Genomic DNA, 20,272 nt, shown 5'->3' with positions numbered 1-20,272 from the left:
CATGGGGACAGATTATTTGAAGATGAATTTTTTTTAAAGATTTATTCATTTTTATTGCAAAGTCAGATATACAGAGAGGAGGAGATACAGAGAGAAAGATCTTCTATCCGATGATTCACTCCCCAAGTGACAGCAACAGCCAGTGCTGCGCTGATCTGAAGCCAGGAGTCAGGAACCTCCTCCAGGTCTTCCACATGGGTGCAGGGTTCCAAGGCCTTGGGCTGTCCTCGACTGCTTTCCCAGGCCACAAGCAGGGGGCTGGATGGGAGGTAGAGCAGCCAGGATTAGAACTGGCGTCCTTATGGAATCCCGGCACACTCAAGGTAAGGACTCTTGCCTGCTAGGCTACCATGCCGGGCCCAAGATGTGTTTATTTTTATTAGAAAGGCAGATATACAGAGAGAAAAATGAATCTGCTGGGTCACTCCCAAGTGGCTGCACTGGCAGGAACACAGCCTGCAAGTTTACCTTGTGGGTCTCTGGGGAGGATAGTGGCTGAAAAGAACCCTGTTGAGGGCAGGGCGATGGGAGTGGGGTGCAGATAGCGCTCTCTGGGCAACCGACAAAGTTTATTTCCAGGGTTACAGTTCTTATACAATTAGTAAAACAACAGCTCAAAAACAACTCAGACTTAGGTCATGTCTGAACTCGGAGTTCAAGGAAAGGTAACAAGGCGCCTTGGTCAAAGCACTATTGAAACGGGCACTAGATAAGGAGTTTTGTCTGTCCTTGGTTAGCTGACTAGACAGAGCACAGATATTCGCTTATCATTAAGGAGAGATTGAAAACACCTGTAAGGACTCAAGGGGGGCGGCATGCACAGTTGGCAAGGGATCCTCCACCTCCTCTTCGTGGAGCCTCAACTCAACAGGTTCCCAGCCTGTCATCTGTCTTCCCAGCCTATCTTGCTGGATGCATTCTGACAACACAGCCAATCCGAAGATGGGAGCCAGGAGCATCTTCTGGGCCCCCCATGCTGGTGCAGGGTCCCAAGGCTTTTTTAGGGGTATCCACGACTGCTTTTCCAGGCTACAAGTAGGGAGCTGGATGGGAAGTAGAGCAGCCAGGACAGGAACTGGTGCCCATTTAGGATCCTTGTGCTTAAATGGTGAGGATTAGCCAATCAAGCCATTGCAATGAGCCAGGAGAGACTTTTACATATGTGTGGCAAAAAAAAAAAAATCAGCAGTGGGTGCCTGACAAATGTTAATAATACAGAGGGCCAACATCATGATGCAGCAGCTGAAGCTTTCATCTGCGACACCAGCATACCACACTGAAGTGCCAGTCTGGAATCCCAGCTGGGCATCTCCGACACAGCTCCCTGCGAACGCACCTGAGGAGCATCGGCCGAAGGTCTGGTACTTGGGACCCCGCCACACATACGGGAGATCCAGATGGAGTTCCAGATTACTGAAACCACTGTGGCCAACCAACTTCTCTGCCTTTCAAATAAGTTTTTTTTTTTTGAAAGTTAATAACACAAGCCTGTGCTAATAAATTTTGATAATAATCAAGAACAGACAGCTATTAAAAAAAGAGAGAGAGAGAATGTTTCTTGGAAGTATAATTAATCAGAAAATTAATGGAGATTTGGAAAGTTGGCAAGCAGAGTAAGAGAAACATCTTTTATTTGACAGAGTCAAAGGACATAAAGCAGATGATTAAATAATGAAAAACACTGTCCCAGTTGTAGGCAACTGCCTAGGTTGGTGGGAGAAACACAGCTGAGGCTAGCAGGCATTCTGGGCCTGGTTAATGCCAAAACTGTATTAACTAGACCAGTGTGCCAGCATAGTTGCCTGTTTTTTTTTTTTTAAAATACGTGGGGAAGGCGGGGAACTCCGGCCCAGGACATGCAACCCAGGCCCCAGGCTGGGGAGCTGCTGACTGCCCGAGGAAGGGGATCTGGGGAAGCACTGAAATCCAGTGGCTGAGATGGAATGGTTTAGAGGAGCGAAACTGGAGAGTATGTTTGGGTCAGACCAAGAAAACCTGCTCATGTGGGAGACCTGGGCTGGGCTAAATAGCACTGTCCACTGCCCACTGGACACACAAAAGGTGGAGCTGGGGCTCACGCCTGGCTGGGCTAGGCCAAAGTACCCGTCAGCAGGGGTGGGGTCATATCAGCTGGTCCTCTGATCCCACCAGAACACAAGAGAATCTGGGGAGAGCTTCTCGAGGGAATTGTGAGATCCCCTCTGTGGGACTGCAGCACCCACTGGTTTACACAGAGAGCTGGGATTGTGACAGGCTGAGCCAGGCTGGACCACAGAACTCACCTGCCAAGAATCTGATACTCACAGGAGCCAAGGCTGGGAAGAGGCTGAGCTGGGCCAGGCTGCAACATTCGCCAGCATATGCAAAGGGCAGACCATGCCGAGCAGGGCCATGGCGACGGCTGATATGCCTGAGATCCTAGTAGGGGAACTAGCGGAACTCCCCTTTTAGGCTGCAACTCCTGCTGGGGAGTACAACAGCTGGGGATGGGGACAGGTCAGGCCAGGCAAGACTATAGCACCAGCTGGCATGCATGAGAGCAAGGACAAGGCATGGGCAATGCCCAGCTGGGACAGGCTGCAACAATGCCAACGAGAGCTGAGTCTCTGGGTGGGCCATGCCAGGCTGGGCTGAAGCACCCACCAGTACCCACAAGATCTAGGACTGAATAGGCCTGGTAGCAGAACTCTGGGGACTACCCCTTCTAGGTTGCAGCTCTCACTGAGAGGTGTGAGAACTGGGGCTGTAGCAGATAGGGCTGGGCAAAGCTGCAGCTTCCATCAGCACGCATGTGGGCTGGTTTTGGGGGTGGGCCAGACTGGGCTAGGCTGTAACACCACTGGTGCTTGTGAGGGCCAGAAATGAGTGTGGCAGGCCAGGCTAGGTTGTAGCACCCACTGGTTCACATGAGAGCCGGTTTTAGGTTGGGACAGGTTGGGTGGGTCAGGCTAAGCTAGGCTGTAGCATTCAACAGCAAGAGCTGGAATGGGGCTGACTGGCCTGCAGCAGCCACCGGTGAGTGCCAGGACTGGGGTTTAGCCATATCAGGCTGTGCCACAGCACCTACCGGCACATTTGGGGCTGGGAGTGGGTCTGCTAAAGGAACTTGGGGAGCTCCTCTGCTAGGCTGCAGCTCCTGCTGGGGAGCATGAGAAAGGGCTAGGACCAGGCTGGACCGCAGTACCTGTTGGCATATATGTGAGCCATGTCTGGGAGTGGGCTGGGCCAGTCCACAGCACATACTGGTCTGAGAAAGAGCCAGGACAGGACATAGGCCAGGCAGGGTTGGACTGCGATACTTGCTAGTTCACAAGAGGGTTTGGGGTGGGCCAGGCTGGGATAAGCTGTTGCTCCTGCCAGCAACAGCTGGTACTAGGGGGTGGGCCAGGCTGAGGCAGGCTATTCCACCTGCTGGCAAATACCTAGAATGAGGGTGGGTCATCTCATACTGGTCTGCAGCACTCACTGACACACATAAAATCTGGGGCTGGAAGCAGGCCTGGTAGGTGAACTTCAGCGACTCCTTTGCTGGGCCACTGCTTCCACTGGTAAACAAGAGAGCTGCGACTTGGGGGTTGGCCAGTCTGGGGAATGGCCAGGCAGGGCTAGACTGTTGCACCCGCTGGCATGTATAAGAGCCAGAATGAGTGCAGGCTAGTTGGGCTAGGCTGCAGCACCCTCTGGCAAATGACGGGACTGGGCGCAAGTTATGGCAGGCTGGACCACACTACACTCTGGCATGCGCAAGATCCAGGACTGGGATCAGGTCCGGCAGACAAACTGTGGGCGCTACTTTGCTAGGCTCTAGCTCCTACTAGTGAGTACAGGAACCAGGGCTGGTGGCAGACTTGGCTGGGCAAGGCGGCAACACCAATCAGTATGTGTGTGAGCTGGGTCTGAGGGCGTGGCAGGCTGAGCTAAGCTGTAGCACCCATGGGTGTGCACAAGAGTCAGATGGGATGCAGGATGATCGGGTTAGGCTGCAGCACATGCCAAAATCGGTGCTGAGAGTGGGCCTGATGGGGTTAATTGGGGGTCACCCTGACTAAGCCATGGCACCCACTAGCGACGACCTGGACCAGGCTAGGCTACAGTCACCTTCTGGTTTGCTAGAGAGATGGGGCTAGAGGCAGAATTGACCATGCATCTGCATGCACTGGTATGTGTTGGCTGGTATTAGGTGATGGACCAAACCTGACCTTGCACTAGCTGGCACAAATGTCAAGTTTGCAGTCACCCTAGGGGAGTTTTCTTGGATGACTCCCCAACCAGATGGCTAGACTCAAACCTGGTATGGAGAAAATCACAATATATGTGGTTCAACCTTGGAGTGCATGTGTTGACACTTGGGCTCCCTCCCTGGGGACACAGGAAGAGGAGGGAAAAAAAAGGAAGTATTTGTCCTACACACCTTTTTTCTTTTTCTTTTTTTTTTTTTAAAAGATTTTATTATTATTGGAAAGTCGGATATACACAGAGGAGGAGAGACAGAGAGGAAGATCTTCCATCCGATGATTCACTCCCCAAGTGAGCCACAACGGGCCGGTACGCGCCGATCCGATGCCGGGACCAGGAACCTCTTCTGGGTCTCCCACGCGGGTGCAGTGTCCCAAAGCTTTGGGCCGTCCTCTCCTGCCTTCCCAGGCCACAAGCAGGGAGCTGGATGAGAAGTGGAGCTGCCGGGATTAGAACCGGCGCCCATATGGGATCCCGGGGCTTTCAAGGCGAGGACTTTAGCCGCTAGGCCACGCCGCCGGGCCCCTACACACCTTTTTTCATACCTTGGCTCTACTCACCCTAATCAGAGACCCACATGGGCATGCATTCCTCTCAACTATGTAAACAATGTTAAAAATTAAAATCTTAAAAATAATAAAAAAGAAAAACACTGGGCCCGGCGCAGTGGCCTAGTGGCTAAAAGTCCTTGCCTTCAAGTGCTGGGATCCCATACTGGCGCTGGTTCATGTCCCGGCAACCCCGCTTCCCATCCAGCTCCCTGCTTGTGGCCTGGGAAAGCAGTTGAAGATGGCCCAAAGGCTTGGGACCCTGCACCCGCATGGGAGACCTGGAGGAACTTCCTGGCTCCTGGCTTTGGATCGGCACTGGCCGTTGTGGCCACCTGGGGAGTGAATCATCGGACGGAAAATCTTCCACTGTATCTTCTCCTTTCTGTATATCTGACTTCGCAATAAAACTAAAATAAATCTTAAAAAAAAAAAAAAAGAAAGAAACAGAAATACTAAGAATGTAGAAAACCAAGGGGAGATTTTAGGGAAAGCAGTAACAAAACGATAACGATGAACAGAAAACAACACTAGAGAACTTAGGTAGCTTGCCTATTACAGAGGCCTGAAGATATAACCTAGAATTATGTTAACTTGAAAAAGTGAAGAGAAAATGTAGGTTTACTACAACAGAAATCAAAAACATAAAAAATAGAAATAAAATCAATGTCATATGAAATATTTTAATGTCTCTAACCCAGAACAACAAGCCAGAGTCATAAGGGGCATGGGTCTGGGTACCCGCATCCCAGAATCACCCAGGGCTTACAGCTGTCCTCAAGAGTTACATCCTCAAGCGAGGCAGAAAGGTTTCTAAGAACACAGCCCCAAGAGCAGAAAACTGTCCTTGAGGACATGCTATGGGGTGGGCATTTGGCTGAACCATCTGCATCCCGTAACAGGGCAGTACCCACGTTCAGTCTCAGCACCTGGTTCCTGACTGCACTGCCCACTAACACAGACCCCGGGGAGGCCGCAGCTGAGGCTCAAGGACTGCGTGGGCAGACCCAGACACCAGGTAACCTCACAAGCTCCCTGTGCTGCTGGCAGCAGCGACGGCTGTCACATACACACAGGAGACCTCGGCCGAGTTCCTACCCACTGGCTTCCAGCTGGAGTCGGCGATGGCAACTCTGTCAGTCTGTCTCTTAAATAAACAAAAATGTAAAGATCAGATTGGGTTTTAGGCTCCTGGCTTCAGCCGTGCCCAGCCTGGCTGTTGTGGGCATTGGGACACAGAACTTGTGTGTGTGTTCTGCCACTCTACCTTTCAAATGGATGAACCTAAATACTTCAAAAAAAAAATTCAACTCACATAAGTAAAATCTATCTTCAGTTGAAATATACACAAAGAGGAATGTTATTCTTACTATAGCAAAGAGAAAAGTTAGAATAATGCAAAAGAAAAAAAAAAGGTCAGAAGTGTCTTCGCGTTTGGTTTCTGGCGATCATGTGTGCTTTGCCCTTGGGAGCCCCCACCTACCATGTGGTAGTGTGATGTTTGCACCGTCAATGATTGCTTGTGCCAGTTCATGATCGTTGCTCTCAAAAGCATGTGCAGCAGCCTTCAGGGCATCCCAAATCTCTTTGCGGCCTTCAAAAGCTGGTGCAGTGTCCCAAAATTCATCCCTCTTGCTGCGCAGCTGTCCATCTGTCATAGGATAATCGCTTTTCCATTTTGGTTTCTCCTTTTTCAAAGGCTGGTTACGACCTAAAGCAACTGAGAAAACAAGTAAGACAAGGTCATCCAAAACTCACAATGAGATGTATCACAAGTTACCCGGTCTTTCTCAATTTCTTCCATCAAAATTACAGCCAAAATTTTGACTACTAATTTTATTTAAAAAAATGATTTATTTATTTTTATTGCAAAGTCAGATATATACAGAGAGGAGGAGAGACAGAGAGGAAGATCTCCCAACCACTGATTCACTCCCCAAGCGGTCACAACGACTGGAGCTGCGCCAATCTGAAGCCAGGAGTCCAGAGCTTCCTCCAGGTCTCCCACGCGGGTGCAGGGTCCCAAGGCTTTGGGCCATCCTCAACTGCTTTCCCAGGCCACAAGCAGGGAGCTGGAAAGTAAGCGGGACCACTGGGATTAGAACTGGTGTCCATATGGGATCCTGGCATGTGCAAGGCAAGGACTTTAGCCTCAAGGCCACCGCAGTGGGCCTGACTACTAATTTTTGTATTCTGAAACTCCCCCCAACTTTCGGGGTAAAGTTGCCACCTGCGAGGCCAGCAAACCACAAGGGAACTGGCGTATATCCCAACTGTTTCACTTCTGATCTAGTTTTCTGCTAATGGCCTGGGAAATTGGAGAAGGAGGACCTAAATGTTTGGCCCCTTACTACCCATGAGAGAGGCCTGGAAAAAGCTCCTTGCTTCAGCCTAGCCCAGCCCTGGCTACTGCAGCCACGTGGGCACTGAACCAGCAGATGGAAAATCTCTCTCTGTCATTCTTTCAAAAACTAATCTGAGGGCCCAGTGTGGTAGCCTAGTGGCTAAACCCTTGCCTGCCATGAATGGGATCCCATATGGGCAGCTGGTTCATATCCCAGTTGTTCCACTTCTGATCCAGTTTTCTGGGAAAGCAGTTGATGGGGGTCCAAAGCATTAGGACCCTGTAGGACCCTGTATCTGTGTGGGAGACCCGGAAGAAGCTCCTGGCTTCAGATTATTAGCTATTGCGGCCACATGGGGAATGAATCCGCAGACAGAAGATTTTTCTCTCTGAAAATCTGACTTGCCAATAGAAGCAAATCTTTAAAAAATAAAAACTAAAAAATTCCCCAACTCATTTTAGATTAAAAGAGCAAATGGAGTCATCAGATGGTGCTCTGTGAACCTTTTAATGACCAGTAGCTCTTCTCTTTCTGACATACCTTCTCCAAAGGATGATGAAAAGAATTACATTCGTATCATCCTACCAGCTTGGTAAAGATGTTGATCATGGAGAGGACTGCACATGTGCGTAGGTGTGAGTACGAAGGAAATGTACATTTTCCTCTTAACACGTTTTAACTTGCTATGAACCAAAAATTGCTCTAAAAATTGAAATCTTTAAAAAACAAAAGTTTCACACACACACACACAAAAACCCAACTCAAATAATAGCACTGGTTTAGCCACTCAATAGCAGAATGACAGTCTAAAGGGTTCCCTCAAAGAAAAGCACGCAGGGATAAGCAAATGGCAGCAGCAGCCTGAATTTCAGGATTTGGGACATCTAGAGGCAGGAAGCAGGAACTGACAGACTCCCGATGGGCTGCTTCTTGGCGTCCACCAGATCCATGAAGAAAACGACTGCAAGGAAATTTCCTGCATCACCCCCGTTCTGCACGTCAAAGAACTGTGAATACTTGTCTTTGAACCTCAAGTAGGAGCTGGATTAGACAGGGGTGCAAGAGGAGGACTGCCTCTTTTCCAGAGGAACTACAAAGGTAACTGTGCCAAGGGACAGGCTCCTAAGCTCAAGGAACAGAGCAGCTACAATACCCTGCTCCACTTGCAGCCCAGGAGGAGCAGCAGCAGCGAGCAGACCCCACGCAGCAGGGCAAGCCTGATGCACTTCTCACCTGGCACATGGTTCACACTGACCTACAGAGCCCTTCTTAACTCTGGCTTTGGAGGATTGATTATATGGTGCCAGGTTAAAAAAAAAAAAAACTTTGAAAGATTAAAAAGAAAACTGAAACTTGATGAAAAGTTACGAGTATTGTGAAACAGTGGGTGGGAAATAAATGACAGAGCAGGTGGGAAGGAGAGAAGGTGTGTGTCAAAATTCAATGTTCTATATTTAACTGCAGGAAGAATACCAACTTAAAATGGTTCTAAAGCATCCATGAAATCATCCACTCCTTCATTAGGTCAGGGCCAAATGAAACTAACAGAAAATAAATGAACATGACTTCAGTCTCTGAGGAAATTCTGCACCATAATGCAGCTTGTCCACATTGACACTTGGATTAAACCATGCTCTCTCTCTCTTCACCTGTTCACTGTACCTTAAAGCCACACACATCAGGTTTCTTCTATCCTTTGCTTTCAGGGTTGCAGGCTATGCCAACCACCAGGGGTTTCCCCTTCACACCTAGTGCTGATTCACAATACTTTTTGGGTCACTAATCTGTCCTAGTGAAATGGAAAATATCTGAATTCTAAACGGGTGTGGACAGCTCAGCAGGAAAAACATCCATTTTGTAGCAAAGCTACAGGTCTCTGTATTTAGTCAACAAATATATGCTGTTTATTATATTAAGGAGGTTACAACTGATTTGTCTACCAGGTTCAATTTAAATGTGAGAAATACAATTTATATTAATGATTTCCTGGCTTTTTCCAAATACAGAAGGCAGATACAGTACAACTTTGCAAAAAGTGTCCAGAACATGTTCAATAATCACAGCCCACAAACTGGTTTCACAAAAAACCTGAAATGCCAGGTAAACTTTTCTTCCCCTGCCATTTCATCCCTCAGATGCATCAGAAAGAGTGTGTGCAGAGTACAGTGGAAAACAGAACCTGGTAAGCAAGGGGCCCAGGAAGGTATCTATCTGCTTAGGGTCAGTTTACTGAAGTACTTCGGAGAATTATTGAGCCTCGTTTGCACTGCATGCACTAAACAGAAAACTTAATGGGATTTTTCTTGTTGCTGTGAGAGAACCACAAGGCAAACGCAAAAACAATAAAAAATAATAAACCCCACATAACCTTAGCGCTGGAAACTAAAGCAACAACAAAAAAAAAGCCTTCCCACAGGCAAAGCCAACAGAAAACAGTGTTTATAATAAAATAGAAAATATGGAAGAAAAGCAAGCACTTTCCCATTAAGCAGCTGTACTTCATCTCCCCCTATTTGCTGCAGGACAAGAACAAAGCCTCATTATAAGGACAGATGATGGGTTTGTGCTGCTAAGCATAATTGTCATTCCAAATACATTTTCAAGTCTATTTGCCATCAAAAATTCCATAGTGATTACCCTGTGCAGAAGTGGGTAAGACAAAATAATGGCCGGTGATGTGAAAGAAACTTTTATTTCTGTCTAGGTCTCTACTTTTCTCTACATCATAAACGTGTCAAACACAGTCTCTGTCTCTGTATTTCCATTATTAAAATACTTCAATCTTTGCAACATTAATTAGTGAAACTGAGCAGTACAGAAGTTTCTTTATACAATCTTAAGAGCTTCACGGTAAACTAAATTTGGCTTCTATCTAATCTACTTTTGTTATAAATAAAAGCACAGGAAAAAATGGGTATTTAGGAAAAAGCACTTACATTGTTCTCTTAACACATGAAACCATATTAGTGGTTATGAGGATTCAGTATTTGTAAAGCACATAGAACAATAAATTGTCACAGAAGTGTTAAGTAAAAACAGAGGTACTGAATGAGACAAACTCTTGAAACATTTTTGCAAAAATATAGAAGCAGAGTCCTTTCTTCCTTTTCATAAATTCTGAATAGAACCTAACATTCCAAAAATTTATAGCAAAGTCCCTTCCTTAATTTAAAAAATAAGTGGTGTATGATTGCCAGGCACATCCTGTGCATTTGTAAGCATATTTATTCACTGAATCTCGGGTTTCTACAGCTAAGAAGTTTTTGTACATGTCATGTTAATAACTTCTCATTATATGACATGCTGTATGCACGTACGTTTACATATAGTGTGTATTTAGTATGTATACACACACTAAACTGAATTACATTTCATGCTCTTCAATTGTCAGCTTTATCTATGTCACATATTTTTGATTCCTAATACTGAGAGACAGATACTTAATATCAACCATAGTATCTGCCACTTTGCAAAGAACTTGGAGATGGAAAATCCTATTTTCTGCATCTCTGGCTCTAAATCTTTCTTTAAATGTGTGTGTGTGTATATATATATATATATATATATTTAGATTTGCTTTCATCTATTAAAAAGCAGAGACCTTCCACCCACTGATTCATTCCCCAGTACATGTAATATATATATATATATATATATATATATATATATATATATATATACACATATATATATATATTCTCAAATGAATTACATTTTACACTATTAAATGTTCAAAGACTAAAGAGGTCATCTCAAAGGCACAAAGGAAACAGCTTGAAGCAGGCAACATCTGGGTCAACTTTGGAGAACACATAGTGACCGAAACTTACTTTCATATGGGGAACAAAAAAAATTTACAAATTTTTACCATCACTAAAAAGGAGTTAAGGGAATAAGGGAGATTCTTTCTTACTAAAGCATGCAAGTAATAATGAAGGAAATGTTTATAGGAAATTTAAAGAATAGATAAGGTAAGATACTTTCAGATATTGAAAAACTGTTCTCAGTGGTAAACCACTGGTCTCTATCAACTGAGACAAAACAGACTGTGATTCGAATTTCAGATGGGAAACATTCACCAAACACTTAAGGAAAACTGGACCAGCACAAGATCAGATACTACTATTAAGAAATGACTTTTCAATTTTCTTAGATGTGGCAACAGTATTATAGTGATACGGGAAAATCCAATCCATAAAGAACAGCGATGCAGACATTTTTAGAAGCAGCACGATGGTCACAGCTTCTGCTATATATCCCTCAGATGAGTTAGAGTATCCGACTGGGGCAGTACAGCGCAGCAAGCTGATCCACTACTCACAGTGCCAGCATCCCATACGGTGCTGGTTCCTGTAGCAGCTGACCACTTCAGCTTCAGCTTGCTGTTTATGGCTTAGGAAAGCAGCAAAGAATGGCCTAAGTCCTTAGCACCCTGTACACCCGTGTGGGAGATCCGTAAGAAGTTCCAAGCTCTCAAATTTGGATCAGCTCAGTTCTGGCCATTTGGAAGGGAAGACTTCACCTATGTTTCTCCTTCTCTCTTTGTAAAACCTGCCTTTCAAATGAAAATAAGCAAATCTTTTTTTTAAACAGTATATGTGTAGCATTTAATGTCAGTTTACTATGCAGGAAGTAGGAAAAAGGGTGCCATGTAGATTACATACGTAAACACAATATACACATATACTACATACAACAAAGAAAACTGTAGACAATGACTGAATTTACCCGGGAGCTATAAAAATTTTTATTTAAAGATTTATTTTTCTTATTGGAAAGGCAGATATACAGAAAGAAGGAGAAACAGAGAGAAAAATCTTCCATCCACTGATTCATTCCCCAAGTGGCTGCAATGGCCAGAGCTGAGCTGAGCTGAACAGATTGAATTCCAGGAGCTCAGAGCCTCTTCCAGGTCTCCCACATGAATGCAGGGTCCCACGGCTTTGGGCTGGCCTTGACTGCTTTCCCAGGCCACAAGCAGGGAGCTGGATGGGAAGCGGAGCCACCGGGATTAGAACCGGTGCCCATGTGGGATCCCAGCACACACGAGGTGAGGACTTGAGCCATTAATTAGGCTACTGTGCTGGGTCCAACTGAGGTGATTTTTAAACAAAGTATTGAAGAACCAGCTGGGGTTCTCCCTGACTGCTTAGGTATGATAGCATAGTGGCTAAAGTCCTCGTCTTGCATATGCCAGGATCCCATACGGGCACTGGTTCTTAACCTGGCAGTCCCACTTCCCATCCAGCTCCCTGCTTGTGGCCTGGGAAAGCAGTCGAGGATGGCCCAAAGCCTTGGGACCCTGAACCCATGTGGGAGACCTGGAAGAAACTCCTGGTTCCTGGCTTCAGATCTGCTCAGCTCCGGCCACTGCAGCTACTTAGGGAGTGAATCAACAAATGGAACATCTTCCTCTCTGTCTCTCCTCCTCTGTATATCTGACTTCCCAATAAAAATAAATAAATCTTTAAAAAGAAAAAAGGCAAATGAAGATAACTGTCGAATAACAGAAAAACAGAACTTATAAAGATCTGGAAACTGTTTAGCTGTATTAGAAAAAAGAAACTAGAAGATCGAAGTACAGGATGTGGCAGACCAGCCATTTCATAAGGAAATTAGTATAGGTGTGAACTGGGACTTAATTGGCCACGCCAGCAGGAACTCTGCCAGTCTGAAATGAGTGGGAACAGGAAATGGGTCAGAAAGAAAAGCTGTCAAGAAGGTACAGATTTGATAGAAGGAGTTTATAGCTACTGGACTGAAAACATGCACTCTTCAAGACAAGGGAAGAATGACACCAAAAGGTGAATCAGATCAAAGGCGCTCCCTCCTTGGTTTCAAAACTGGAGGCCATCACCTGCGGTTGATAAGCCAGACAGCATCCACCCAGTTTGGAAGTTCTATTTCTGGGAGGCTTTGAGGCCTTGCCTCATCCTGCTGCCTAGTTTCATGTTCACATAGCACTGAAGCTGGCTGGACACAATAAAACTCAACAACCAAAGAAGGCAGAAAAGGAAAAAACAATCCTCCTCTCTAGAGTACCGCTTATTTAGGGGGGAAAAAGGAGTAAATTAAATAGCAATAATATTTCTAAATAATTCTAAATTTTATTTAACAGATTGTTCCTTGGTGCAAGATTGTTTATCCCCCCACCCCGTTGTGTTCAAATATCTTGGACATCTGGTATAGGTCAAAATGTTTTAAGTCAGTAAGTGTTTAACTATTTCATAGATAATAACCAGAACTTGGGACGAAATACAAAAAGTAACTGAGGAAACTGAACAACAGCAACAGCAGGCAAGCAGCAGCCACTGGGTCTAGTGGCTAAGGCACCATCCCACACCAGCTCTGCCTCCCAATGCCAGCCCCAGGAGGTAGGTCCATGTCACCTATGTGGAGGACAGGGATTAAGTTCTCAGACCCCCAGCCATTGCAGGCACTTGTGGAGTGAACCACAGAATGGGAGCTCCGTCCACGCCAGTCTCATAAATAATAAAAAATTTAAAACACATAGATGGATGGGGAGGGTTCATATCTTTTTTTTTTAAGATTTATTTATTTTTATTGGAAAGGCAGATATGTAGAGAGGAGGAGAGACAGAGAGGAAGATCCTCCGTCCCATAGTTCACTCCCCAAGTGGCTGCAACAGCTGGAGCTGAGCCAATCTGAAGCCAGGAGCCAGGAGCCAGGGGCTTCCTCTTACGCGTCTCCCATATGGGTGCCCATATGGGTTCCTGGGGCGTACAAGGCAAGGACTTTAGGCACTAGGCCACCGTACCATAGATCTTGAAGGACATTCTCCTTTGGGGTGGGCTTCACGTGGATATTCTCTATTTTCTCTAAGATTAGAGCTGAGGGCAGCTCCTGTGTGAAAATGCACAGCAGGGTGTACTGGAAGAACTTTGAAAGAAAGTCTGTCTTGTTGAATAAGAAAAGCAATCCTTGTAAAAAGCCAGAAATAAGGGAAACCTCTGTTTTTTAGTCAGCTTGTTTGTTTGAATCTCCTAGCAATACTAATGGTGGGGTGGACACACAAAATCGCTAAGAAACCCTGCTTTACTAAACACATCAGCCAGAAAAATGGGGTATTGTAATATGATGAAAGTAGGATTATTCTCTCTCTCTCTTATAATGTTTTTAAGATATCAGATCCCAGAGGCAGTCCTGGGCTGCGTAGAATTTGGGGGCACTGCTGGCAGTAGTAATTCTGACAAGATCCTGTCTTTCCAGCTCTAAGGTACTGGAAAGGAACCTTGAAAACTGAACTCACAGGTGAAATTGCAGAGCAGAAACAGACAACATCAAACCCTAAATTCCATGTCGGAGGGCCAGTGTGGGCACAGTGGCTCGGACTGCCACCTTCAATATCAGCATCCCATAGAGGCACTGGTTCATGTTCCAGCTATTCCACTTCTGACCCAGATTCCCCTAACATACTAAGGAAAGCACCGGAAGCCAGCCCAGTCTTTGGCCCCTGCACCCGTGTGGGAGACTCAGACAGTTCTAGGTTTCTTTCTGGCTTCACCCTCGCTCAGCCATGGCTGCTGCAGCCATTTGGTAAGTGAGGAAGTAGATGAAGATCTCTTCCTTTCTCTCCTCTCTCTGTGTTACTCTGCCCTTCAAATAAGCAAATACGTCTCTTAGGAAAAAAAAAGAATCTGGTTTGAACCAACTGCAGACCCAGATTCCTAATATGTATATTCATGGAGGCTGTCCCAAAATAATACAGCAATGGGTCTGAAAAATAAACCTGGATTAGATCACCACTCTAGCCCCACAGCTGCCTGATTCATGCTACAACAAAGCACAGCAAAGCCTCTGAAAATTAAATTGACATCAGAGCCACAAACAAGAGACACCAATCTCCTGAAGTATAAGTTAAGTAAACTTTTCTTAGTAAGATGAAAACAGAGCTAGAGAGCTTGTGTGTGAACCTAGCAGGGCTGATGGCTGCTAAAATAAAGCACATATACTGATTCCCAAAAGTAGATGTTGTAAAGTACTCTGAGGCTCATATAATACTCAAAATGTCCAGGAAACAGTCCAAAATTACTCAACACACAAAGAACCAGGAACATGTGACTGATTTTCATGGGAAAACATGATCAACAAGTGGAAAACTCTAAGATGATTCAGATGTTGAAATTATCAAGATTTAAAGCAGTTATTATAACCATGTTTCATGTGATTAAAGAGAAAAAAACACTTCAATGAAAAGAATTTCTTAGCAATAAAACAAACTATAATCCAGCACTAAACACAAATTTTAGAAATGAAAAAACAGCATCTAAAATGTGAAAATTGGGGAAAGCACAGCACATTGCTTTAACTAGCTAATTCTCCACCTCCAAGTACAGACATTTCATATTGGTGCCAGTTCATATCCCGGCTGCTTCCCATCCAGTTCCCTACTTGTGACCTGGGAAAATAGTAGAGGACGCCCCAGAGCTTTGGGACCTTACACTCGCATGGGAGACTGGGAAGAAGAAGCTCCTGGCTCCTGATCGGCTCAGCTCAAGCTGTTTTGACCACTTGGGGAGCGAACCAGCAGATGGAGATCTTTCTCATCGTCTCTCCACTTCTCTGTATAGCTGACTTTCCAATAAAAATAAATATATCTTAGAAAAAAAGATTAACATAAATTATCTAAAAAAAAGATCCAAACATTGTTTTTAGGGGCTGGTATTGTGGCACAGACCACTGAGCAGCTGTTTGGAGTCTTGGCTGTTCCACTTCCAATCCAGTTCCCTGCTAATATTCTTAGGAATGGAGTGGAACATGGCCCGAGTGCTTGGGCCACCCTCCGCTGATGCCGGAGAGCCAGCTGGAGTTAGTTCCTGGCTTCTCACTTCGGTCAGGCTCAGCCATGGCTGTTGTGACCATCTGGGGAATGAACAAATGGATGCAAGATTCCCTCTCCTTCTCTCTCACTCCCCTTTATCACTTTCAAATAAAAAAATTAAAAAAAAAAAGTATATTAAAAAACTAAACAGCCTCAAGGACCATTCCAACAGACACAATATAAAAAAAGAATCCAAAGTTTACAACATTGGAGGTCCAAATGGGGAAAAAATTGGTACAAAAAAAGTCCATGGTGATGTAAGAGCTGAACCCACCCCATGTATGGTAAAAGTTGTATTTATAGATTAAAGAAGTTTAGCAAGTCTCAAAAGGGGGAAACTGAAAGAAAATGATGTCTAGACACATTACCATCAAACCCCAAAAGTGAAGGCGAAAAAACTCTTGAAAGAGGACAGCAGAAAAAACACTTTACATATAGAACAATGATTCAAATGACTAGGGATTTTTATCACAAAGTACAGAGGTCTTCAAAAGTGAAACATTATTAACACGCAAAAGGAACTGTTAACTCAGAATTATATATCCCATAAAAATAGCCCTTAGGTAGGATAACAAGATAATTACACTAAGAAATGATGAGAAACTGGAGAGCATTTGGCCTAGTGGTTAAGATGCCATTTGAGACACTAACAGCCCACGCTGGAGCCTGGGTTTGAACTCCAGCTCCACTCCCAATTCTAGCTTCAAGATAATGTGCACCCTGGCAAGGGGCAGAAGACGGCTCAAGAATGTGGGTCCCTGCCACCCATGCCGGCACCTGGCTGACCTCCTGACTTCCACTCTGGCCCACTCCAGCCTGTCATGGGCATCTGGGGAGTTGAACAATGGATGGGAGCTCTCTGTCTCTCAAATAAGTGAATTTAAAAAATGATGACAAATGAAGTAACTTTAATGCCAGAAAACTGTAAACCAAACAAAAAATTAAGGCGGTATGGAGGCCAGTGGGAAATGATACCCAAAGAGCTGAGAACTTTGAGAATTGGGATAGTGGTAAAAAACAGAAATAAACAAGCAAAACAAAAAGACTAATTATATGGGGAAATAAAACACAATGTTTCTCATCTTAAATTGTTTAAATTATGCATGAGTGCAAAAAGCAAAAGTAAAACTATACAGTTGGATTTTTAGTGTATACAGATAAAGCACGAATGGCAACAATTAGTGAAGGAAGAATAAAGGGATCCACACATCTGTAACACTTCTACATTTCAGTTCAAGCACTAAAATAATAACTTCGGGCGTATTGAAAATTAACATATACCCTGAAATCCACAGCATAAACATTTAATAAAAAAAAAAAAAAATCTCGGGCCCAGTGCGGTAGCTTAGCAGCTAAAGTCCTCGCATTGCACATGCCAGGATCCCATATGGGTGCCAATTCACATCCTGGCGGCCCTGCTTCCCATCCACCTCCCTGCTTATGGCCTGGGAAAGCAGTCAATAGCGGCCCAGAGCCTTGGGACCCTGCACCCCCATGTGGGAGACCTGGATCCTGCCTTCAGATTGGCTCAGCTCTGGCCACCGCAGCTGCTTAGGGAGTGAGTCAATGGATAGAAGATTTTGTTTCCTTTCTCTCTATAAATCTGGTTTTCCAATAAAAACTTTAAAAAAATTAAACATACAGCAGCTCAATTCATAACAGCAAACACATGGAACCACCTAGATGTCTATCAGCGAAGACTGAGTAAAGAAAATGTGGTATCTATACACAATGGAATGCTACTAAGCCAATAAAAAAGAATCAAATCCTCATAGCTGCGACACAGTGGATGGGGTGGAATAAAACCAGGTTCAGTAAGACAATTAGAATTTTTCCTCTGACTTGTAAAGAGTATAAAAATTGTATGAATGTCATCACTTGGAATAGTTATAAATAATCCTTCACTGAGTCGTACCGGTAAGTGATAACGTATCGTTCTTTCTCTATGACACACTCCACGCTCATTATCATGAATTCCCTACTCTGTGATGTTAGTAACTTAGCAAAAATAAATGGAGTTTAAAAAAAAAGGAATGGTATTGCACAATCACTAAGTGGTTGTATCACTTTTAGACAAAAAAGATTTCAAAACAGGAAACAGAGAGACAAATGATTATGAGGGGTCGATTCCAGGCCAGTGCTGTGGTAGAGGTTAAGTCTTCACCTGGTATCCTAGCATCCCATATGGGCACTGGTTTGAGACCTAGCTGCTCCTGGCTAATAAGCCTGGGAAAGTAGCGGAAAATGGCCCAAGTTCCCAGGACTCTGCACCCAATGTGGGAGCCCAGGATGGAGTTCCAGGATTGTGGCTTCATCCTGGCCCTGGCCCTGGCCCAGCCCCAGCTGTTGTGGCCATTTGAGGAGTAAACCAGCAGCAGACAGAAGATCTTACTCTTCCCTCTGTATTTCATATAAACAAACAAATAAATCTTTTTAAAAAGAATCAATTCATTAAGAATATGTAGGAACTGTAAGGAATATATCATCTCACTATTTTAAGTGGATATGTTAATATTTTCCTACCAGTAACAGAACAAGGAGATGGAATATCAGCAAAAATACATTAAAAAGCAACTTGACCCACAAGGCCATTGATGGGACATCTCACTTAATAACAAGAAAATTTATATTCTTACAAACAAAACAGAGTATTTCCCCAAGACATAGCATATCCCGCCCCAGGCCAAACCTTAGGAGAATATTTAGGGAGGAGTGTTTAGCCAGTTAGCACATTCACATCCCACAGTGCCTGTGACTGTCTCTTGGCTCTGGCGGGTGACTCCAGCCTCCTGCTGATGGAGACCCTGGGAGGGAGGGGCCATGACTAAAGTCACTGGGTTCCTGCAGCCTGCACTGAGGTCCTGGATGCTGTGAGAGCGGGGGAGGGAACCAGATGATGGCAGCTCTCCGTTTCTCTCTGCTACACTCCTTCTCAATAAAAAAGGGCCAACAGAATGAAGGAATCACAAAAACTATGTTATATAATCTCAGTTGAATCAAGTTCAAATTTGGCAACACAAGATAACTCACCTACACCACGGTCAAGGGGAAATTGGGAAATGTCTGGAATGGAATGAAGACAAAAAATGTAACACAATTTCAGAGATACTGCTAAAAAGCATTTCTTAGACAAAGAATGATTATGCTTTTCATCAGAAAAGCATCAAATCAATAACAGAGCTTCTACTTTAAGATTCTAAAAGAACAGCGGTGGGCACTGTGGCACAGCATGTTAAGTCACGGCTTAGGATATGTGCATCACATGTTGGAATGCCTGCTCAGAGTCCTGGCTACCTGATACTCTCAATCAAGCTTTTTGCTCATGAGCCCGGGATGCAGTGGAGGACAGCCAGGTACTTGGATTTCTGCATTTCACATGTGACATATGGAGGGAGTTCTTGGCTATTGGCCTCAGCTTGGCCTGTGGGCATGTGAAGACTGACCAAGCAAGTGGAAGATCTCTCTTCCTACCTTTTTCTGTTATGCTGTAAATCAAGTAAATAAATTCTTCCAAAAAAAAAAAAAGGGAAAAAATCACCAAAAATGCTGAATCTATAAAAAATTTTAATTGCTAAGCTTCTAGCTAGATTTACCAAGGGGAAAAAAACTTAGTAGTAGCAAGATTAACAGACAGATCACTGCAGACCAGTACACACTATATACAATCTATCTACTCAGGAAGCAGATAACATGATTTATTTTGTATCTGCTGATGATAATAGATTTATCTTTTAAAATCTCCCATTAAGCGTAGAAACTTGAGGTGGTGATTTAATCAGCAACCAGACCATCTAAGTTCTCTATCAGAGTACCTCGGTTAAGTCTTGGTTCCTGAATTCACAATCAAGATTCCCACTAATGTGTATTCCAGGAGGCAGATGAGGGCTGCACAACTTGGCTCCCCGTCACACACCCATGAGCTCCATATGGAGTTCCAGGCTCCTGGCTCCTGTCTGCATTCGAGGAGTAAACCAACAGGCTACGATCTTACCTGTCTCTCCCTTCCAAATAAAAAACATAAAAAATACTTTTGCGCCTGGCGCGATAGCGTAGTGGTTAAAGTCCTCACCTTGCACGCGCCGGGATCCCATATGGGTGCCAGTTCTAATCCCGGCAGCCCCACTTCCCATCCAGCTCCCTGCCTGTGGCCTGGAAAAGCAGTTAACGATGGCCCAAAGCCTTGGGACCCTGCACTAGTGTGGGAGACCCGGAAGAGCTCCCGGCTCCTCCTTCAGATCGGCACAGCACCAGCCGTTGTGGCCACTTGGGGAGTGAACCATCGGACACAAGATCTTCCTCTT

General features: G+C 44.7%; 1 protein-coding gene across 1 annotated transcript in view; it reads right to left on the bottom strand.

The window, feature by feature from the left end:
• The window catches only part of UBTD2 (ubiquitin domain containing 2), a 48,889-nt gene that overhangs the window by 8,750 nt on the left and 19,867 nt on the right, over window positions 1-20,272 (bottom strand). Inside the window, exon 2 of the mRNA XM_058677664.1 lies at window positions 6,268-6,504. Within this exon, the coding sequence (XP_058533647.1) occupies window positions 6,268-6,504 (237 nt within the window). The remainder of the gene's footprint in view (window positions 1-6,267; window positions 6,505-20,272) is intronic.

This window comes from Ochotona princeps, chromosome 19 (genome assembly GCF_030435755.1).
Source record: "Ochotona princeps isolate mOchPri1 chromosome 19, mOchPri1.hap1, whole genome shotgun sequence".
In the NCBI taxonomy this organism is placed as follows: Eukaryota; Metazoa; Chordata; class Mammalia; order Lagomorpha; family Ochotonidae; genus Ochotona; species Ochotona princeps.
Note: the sequence above shows the minus strand (reverse complement) of the source record. Positions and strands in the feature narration are given on the sequence as shown.